The 7,647-nt window shown below is 45.8% G+C and overlaps 1 protein-coding gene across 1 annotated transcript in view; it reads left to right on the forward strand.

Moving 5' to 3' along the window:
- The first annotated feature begins 236 nt into the window (after window positions 1-236).
- The window catches only part of LAMP5 (lysosomal associated membrane protein family member 5), a 25,828-nt gene continuing 18,417 nt past the window's right edge, over window positions 237-7,647 (forward strand). The window contains exons 1-5 of the mRNA XM_019516225.1: window positions 237-353; window positions 506-678; window positions 1,510-1,641; window positions 2,858-2,963; window positions 5,723-5,911. Coding sequence (XP_019371770.1) covers window positions 305-353; window positions 506-678; window positions 1,510-1,641; window positions 2,858-2,963; window positions 5,723-5,911 — 649 coding nt within the window. The 5' untranslated portion in view covers window positions 237-304. The remainder of the gene's footprint in view (window positions 354-505; window positions 679-1,509; window positions 1,642-2,857; window positions 2,964-5,722; window positions 5,912-7,647) is intronic.

Raw genomic sequence — 7,647 nt, forward strand, 5'->3', positions numbered from 1 at the left:
ACTGGCCCTCCAGCCCGGGTAACCCGGGCTGCTCCCCCTCCCCTCCCCGCAACACCCTCCCGCCGCCTGCCCCCCAGCCCGGTACCTTGGACAGCTCCCCCGCCCAGCGCCTCCGCCTGCCCCCAGTCCGGTACCTCTGACAGCTCCCTCCTGCCGCCGGGCAGCGCCTCCCCCCGCCTGCCCCAGCCCCGGGTACCTCGGACAGCTCCCGGTCCCCGCTCCGCAGCCGCCCCCCGCCTGCACAGAGCCCGGCGCTCGCTCCCCCCGCAGCACCTCGGCTCCGCCGCGCTCCGGGCACGGGAGCATGGAGGGGAGGCACCGAGCCGCCGTCCCGGGACTGCTCTTGCTTCTGCGTAAGTACCGAGCCGTCCTCCTGCAGGGGCTTCCCCTGCTGCCAGGAGAGGGCTGGAGCTGGGGTGGGAGCGGGGCTGCCCGGGGAGCCGGAGTCTCGGGCAGGGCTCCCGCTTGCCCACGAGCGCGCGCGCGCGTGTGTTCTGTCCCGCAGAAGCAGCCGCCCGGGTCGTGGCGGAGCAAGAGGTGGAAAACCTCTCGGGCCTCTCCCCCAACCCCGAGAAGGACATCTTCGCCGTGAAGGAGAACGGCAAGGCGTGCCTCGTGGCCGAGTTCGCCGCCAAATTCCTCGTCCCCTACTACGTGAGGGACGTCAACTACGTGGATGTAAGGCCCCCCTCTCCCCTTGGAAGGGGGTTCGAGCAAGGGCAGGGTTCTGGGTGGCATCGCCCATCTCCACACTCTTGGGTCTTCGTGGTTGCAGCCTACAACTCCCTGAAGGGTAGCTGCAAAGGGGATGGAGCTGTTGTTGTCCGTGGTGGCCGATGACAGAATAAGGAGCAATGGGCTCAAGTTGGAGCAGGGGAAGTTTAGGTTAGATATTGGGGAAAACTTCCTCACTAGGACGGTAGTAAAGCACTGGAACAGGTTACCCACAAAGGTTGTGGAATCTGCATCCTTGGAGGTTTTTAAGACCTGACTAGACAAAGCCCTGGCTGGGATGAGATAGTTGGACTTGGTTCTGCTTGGAACAGGGGGCTGGACTAGATGACCTCCTGAGGTCCCTTCCAATTCACTTTTTCTATGATTCTATTATCTGCCTTCTGGCTAGGCCACGGCAATGACAGGCAGTCCTTTGCAAAACCTTTGAGCACCACTGGAAAAGGGAGTAGGTTTTTGCAGGAGCCTTCACTGGTCCTGCAGAAACTTACTCTGCAACAGCTGCTGAGAGCCAAAGGAATGGGGTGCTAGAAAGTTAAGAGCAGGACGAATACTTGCACATGCAACTAGAGCAGTGCAAAGCAGATAGCCCTAGGGGAAACCTCACCACTTTCAAATCTGGGACACCATAGGTTCTGGCCCTTTGAATGCTACTAGTGGGAAGGATGCATTAGCTGAAATGGAAGCTCTCCCATCCCCTGCACCTGGATCTATACTGCTGTGGTTAATGCAGATTTCCTCCTTTGAGCCTGTGCCTTGTGCTGCTTGGGCATGCAGGTGATAACTGAACAAGCTGATATCCCACTTTCCCGGGGAGCAGAAATAAAAGGCAAATGTGGCACCAATGAATCGGAACTGGAGCTCTCTTGGCTGGAAAAAGCCTACACCCTCCGGCTTTCATTCATAAAGGTAATTCACCCATGATTGTAGAGGGCTTATGGGCTCTTTCTTTACAGAAAAATAATATACATTCATACACACACACACCTATACAGACAGCTATATCTCAGATATCACATAAATAGCACAGATATCACACACACACATGCACACACACACATAGAGCCACGCATCTCATGGATTGGTCATTCTCTGTCAATAAATAAATACACACACACATAGATATATATATACACACACATATATATATATATATGAGCTGCCATATACTGGGTCAGACCTTAGGTCCATCTTGCCCAATCTCTTGTGTCGCACAGTGGCAGAGAGTGGATGCTGAATGAGGGAGTGACCTAGGTATGACCAGGGTTTTTTGGTCACTATTCCTCTCTCATTTGCAGCCTCCAGCATTTAAGATTTAGGAAATTCTAACTCAGAGGCTATATCCCTAATGCCTATCCTCAATAGCCCCTTTCCTCCGAGAAGTTGTCCAATCCCCCTTTTCCCCCACTTTTTAATTATAAATATGTGGTTATAAATATGATTATATGATTCAATTTTATTATTGATATGTGCTTATGGATACAATTACATGATATGATTTGATTATAGAAATGTGCTTATAGCTATTATCACATTATATGGTTTGATTATATGGTATGAATTGATTATATATATGTACACTTATAGCTATGATTGCATGATATGATTTGATTTTAGGTATGATTACAGATACATATAATGAACCAATAAGATCATATTTCAGCAAAACAAGGCTGTACTTTTTGACAGGGAGGTGAGGGGGAAACAACCAGGAAACCCATATGCAATCAATTCAGGCTCAACTTTAGGAAAAACTGCTTCACAACTAGGGTGTCCAGACTGTGGAATAAGCTCCCCCCAGAGGTGGTGCAATCACCTACCCTGGAAATTTACAAGAGGAGACTGGATGGTCATTTTGCTGGGGTCACCTGACTCCCAAGTTATCTTAGCTGCTTGGTGCAGGGGGCTGGACCCAATGATCTTCTGAGGTCCCTTCCAGCCCCTTACAGTCTATGAATCTATGCATAAGAGGCAAGAAGCCAACCCCAGCATGGCAGGTGTACAATCAAGCACTCAAGGCACAGACCTCATTCCACACCAATGAGGTGTTCATGTGACTGCCTGAAAAGCTCATTTGTTGAAATAACTACTCTTTATTTCCCCCCCACCCACTCTGTCTTGGCAGGAAGGACACAACACTAGCAGAGGGCAGGAGGTTCTGTGGAAAATGAACAAGGTCCAGTTCGTGTATGACACCAGCGAGAAAACCTACTTCAAAGAAGCTGTCACTCGTAAGTGCCAGAGAGAGTGCAGTACTGGGCTTTTTCTTCACAGTTCCTGGGGAGGTTAACCTAGAATAAGTTGATGCAGTGTGTAATTGGGATTTGTCACCTACTCTAGAGAAAATGGGAAACACTGGGCCATCTGAGGAGCTCCAGGAAATTAGTTATTAAAATCCAATTGATTTTTTTTTTCTAAATCCTGTCATTGAAACTACTGCTAGGAATATAGGTGGTTCTTCCTAGCACACTGGCACTGGCCACGCCTGTGAAATGCATCCAGACCTGTAGATAAAACTAGGGAAATGGGCACATTTTCCATAGGCAAGACAATTGCCTCCTTGGATTCCTTTTATAAACATTTAATTCTGTTGTTTAAGTCCCCTGCCATCCCCAGTGCACAGAGAATTCTGCCCCCTTGCTCTGCTAAGCTCAGGTCTTGTCCCCTACACTTACTTACCTTCCCCTTCCTTCTGCATGAATCCAGCCACGTGCCCCATCAGTAGGATGTCTCGAGCCTGAGTCACTCTGTGGGCTTCATCGCCCATTACCCACTCCATCCATTAGTAAAGCTACAGCTTGCCTTACAGAAGGTGCTTCTTTCCTGAGTATGGCTGGGTAATATGTAGCATATCCTTATTCCTGAGTGGCATTTTATTTCATTTTATTTTTGCCTTAATTTCCTTAGGCTCTGTGTGAGGTTTATTTAAAAGATTTGGTTTAATCCCTTTACTGAGAACCAGGGTTTGCCTGTTTTTCTGCTTTCCTGATTTTGGATCAGAAGCGAAGCATTGCTATTACCTTTCTAACACACCCACCTACCCACCCACAGTTTTTAATCTCCTTCCACTTCATTGTTATGTGTTTCATCTTCCTCTTTTCTAATGCAGTTTGATGCATCTTTTTTTCTGCCCCCTCATTTTCCCTATTGTTCTTGTCCAATGAACATCTCAGTGAGATGTTATCGGGGGAGTTTCTGCACCATTTTCTTAATAATCTGAAATGCAGAGGAATTCTTTTTTTCCCCCTGTACTAATAACTACTGCTACCTGTGAATATTTTAGATCTTTTATATCCAGTTCTGTTTTCTATTTATCATTTTATCCTCTGGTAATAGATTTTTTTTCCAAGCACCAAACCCCAGCTGTAACACCTTTTCATTTAGATTCTAAAATAATTGTAATCTTCACATCTTTTGTGGATTTTTTTCCCCTCAAGGGGCTACTTTGCAATGCTTCTCTTCTGTTGATGCAGACAGTGTGCCTGTAAATGGTGGGTTTATGACACAAGCCCTTGAGCTGGAATGGTGTGTAATGCACCATTTTTGTTTTGCAGGAACACACATGCAATTGTTTACCATGCAAGGCTTTAACTCCTTTACATACTTAACTTTTAGGCTTGTGAGTAACACTACTGCATTTCTGACAGGATGGGGCATTATTTTTCCAAAGGTTTGTCCCCTACCTCACTCCTGGGGCTTGATGGCTGTTAGGCAGATTTCCGGAAAGCCATGACATTTCCCAGAATATTCTCATGAGAAAACAACCCAATTTCTTCTTTCCCATTTCTGCTCATAAATGAGTCCTTTTGGCTTGAGAACTGGTGCTTTTTTACATTTAGTCATTACATTAAAAGGGTCTTGGTGTGCCTCTCACAGCTGTGTTTGTGACATACCACCCACAACCTTGGGAGTAGTTTTGCACCCTATGGTGACTATTTTGCATGCCTCCACTCCATGCTTCTGCACACACACATTAACCCTCACATGCTGAGCAAATGTGAACTGCTGTTTTCCTGCTATGTGAAACCTAACAATGAACACAAGGGCAGAAGATGATCAGGAAGCAGAAGTTATTCATCATTCCATGCTGCTGATCATGCACAGTCTTTGCTTTTGCAAATATGTTTGACTTAATGAGAAAATTCTGCTTTATAATTTGTATTTGGACAATGTTCATATTTTATTGCAAAGAAATGCATTAGAGGTAGTTTTTACCCAATGTTGAGTATCTCAAGTTGTGTCTTTTAGTTTTATCCAAATACAGAGGCTAATCTTTCCAGCCTCCCTCACTGCTATCTGAGTGCAAGGGATAGGCCTGATCCAAAGCTCATGGAGGTCAGTCATTGACTTCAGTGGGCTTTATACAAAAGCCAATGCATCAGCACTGCCAACATCACCAGAAATCCTGGTTTTCTCTGATAAAAAAAATCCCCAATATTTGAATTAAAAAAGTAACCCCAAAATCCATATTTTTCTGTGATTAAAATGAAACACCACTAATACACACACACACACACACACACACACACACAAATTTTGATCATGGAAAAATGTGGATAGTGGGTTCCTTTTTTTAAGTCCAAACATTGGGGATTTTTTTAAATTAGAGAAAACCAGGATCCCTGAACATCACTTAATAGGGAGAACAAGAAATCATATCTCAGTTGTCCCTCTATGGTTGTCAACCCAATAAAGCATGGGTTCTGACCTTGTAATGGTTGATGTAATGCTGTACTCAGTTTGCTCACCAGAGAGTTCCCACAATGGCACCCAGAACTTTTCCTGGCTCTACACAATTTTCATAATAAAGTGCTGTTCCAAGGTACAGTGCAGCCCCAAGAACTGCTACTGTTTGAATAAAACAGATGAGAAAGTGAACACCAACCTATAATCCAGGCATATTTGAATGAGGCTAGATTTATGATCAGCGCTGCAAAATGCCAGATTCCCAGGTCTGACTGTTCCACTGCTGTTTGTGTTGTGTCAACAGCTGGGAAGCACACAGCCAACTCGCACCAACTTTCTGCCTTAGTCACCCCAGCAGGGAAGTCCTACGTATGCCAGGCTCAGCAGACTATCCACCTGTACTTGAGTGATCACCAGAAATCCATAGACTTCTTGCTGTCAGAGGTCCAAATTCAGCCTTTTGACATCACTAATGATTTTGCCTTCAGTGAAGGTAAGATATATGTATCAAGGGCTGGGGGGAGAATGGCATAGCTTCAATGGGGACTTTGGACATATAACAAATGAAGTTCAGATTTGCTCCATGGCATTCAGCATGGCTCTTTTCCCAAAATGAGCTCTATTAGGTGTTGACAAACCCATCAGATACTTCCACAGTTTTATGCATTTAATAGCCTTTCCAAATTTGGAAAGTCCTTAAGCATGTCTTTTGTTGGTCAAGCAAATGAAAACTGGTTATGATGAGTTGAAGATCAGAAGGTGCAATTCATCTGAGTACTCAGTTCCACTGTATCATAGCTGAGCAGCCAGCAGACAGTGCTGGCTCTTTCTGATCAGCAAAGGTGTCCAGGGAAGCAGCCAGAACCCCAGAGGCTCCTTTAAGGACTGCTTCCCCTGGTCTGAGACAATGGAATTGCCTACGCTGCAATTCTGATACCTAGGCTTGTTTTAATCCAGCTAGGGTAGATAACACGAGCCATGAAGATGCATTGGCAAGGGATTCAGCGTGGGCTGTACACGCCTGCTAGGGATACCTTTGCTCTGCTTTGCTCTGAGGACAGTGTGGCTGTGTATTCACTGCAATTGTTATACTCACTAGGTAGATTAGAGCCAGCACCAGCTTTCTTACTTGTTCTGAATTCACACCTCTGAGTGCATCATAAACAGAGCCTGACTGTGTGTGTGGGCTGTGGAGGACGTGCAGCCAATGATCTATGCTGAGGAGTAGCATAGGGTTATGACTAGCAGGGTGAAGAGCAGGGGCTGAGGCATCAGAAGCGTAATGTCCCCACCTTCTCCTGCCCATGCTATGATGTATTTTAGAATCACAGAAAATGAGGGTTGGAAGGGACCTCAGGAGGTCATCTAGTCCAACCACCTGCTCAAGGCAGGACTAGATCCAGTTATATCATCCTAGCCAAGGCTTTGTCTGCCCAGGCCCAAAAAGCTTAAAAAACATAATGTCCCATTGATTTTATTTCTTCATATGGTGGGGAACAATTACCTGGACATACCCTCACAACTCACTTGTGGATTTATCTCCTTAGCTCATAACTGTTATGGAATTAGCCTGTGGTCCAAAGAATGCCCAGAATCTAGTAAAGATGGCAGTTATCTGGAAGGGGAACTGGTTTTGTGGTTATGGCAACACAGTGGGTCTCAAGGGATCTAGGTTGAATTCCCAGCTTTGCTGGAGATCCCGTCTGGAACCTTGGGCAGTCCCTTTGATCTCTGTGTTTACCTTCAGTATCATGGGAATGGTAATAATTTGCCACCTCATAGTGATGGTGTAAGGATAAAACACATTACTGTAAGCTGCAGAGAGTGCTATGATAAAGCCTACAAGGAAAGAAGAGAGTCCAAATTCAGTCTAGTCTTTGGATGTTTGGGAGTAAATGAGGCAGGGAGCTGCACACTGTGTAAGGAAGATAAAAGGAAATGTGGAGCAGCTGCCATTTCCATTGGGCACCATCCATCTTGCTCACTGAATGAGGTAGGGAGCCTGCCACAAAATGGTATGGCATTATTTTACAGATGACTGAACTGTAACTCAGATGCACAAGTGTGGGGAGAGAATGAGGGATGAGCAGGCAACCTTAATTTTGTCATTTTCTGATAAACCAGAGCTTCAATGTACAACCTTAATGTTCTTTTAAAAGGAAGTTTATTTTAACTATGGAATAGGCTGAAAATCCTTATGCATTTTGTAAGATTTTTGGGGGGGGGGGG

This window comes from Gavialis gangeticus, unplaced genomic scaffold (genome assembly GCF_001723915.1).
Source record: "Gavialis gangeticus isolate Ggan-Ray unplaced genomic scaffold, GavGan_comp1, whole genome shotgun sequence".
Taxonomy (NCBI): domain Eukaryota; kingdom Metazoa; phylum Chordata; order Crocodylia; family Gavialidae; genus Gavialis; species Gavialis gangeticus.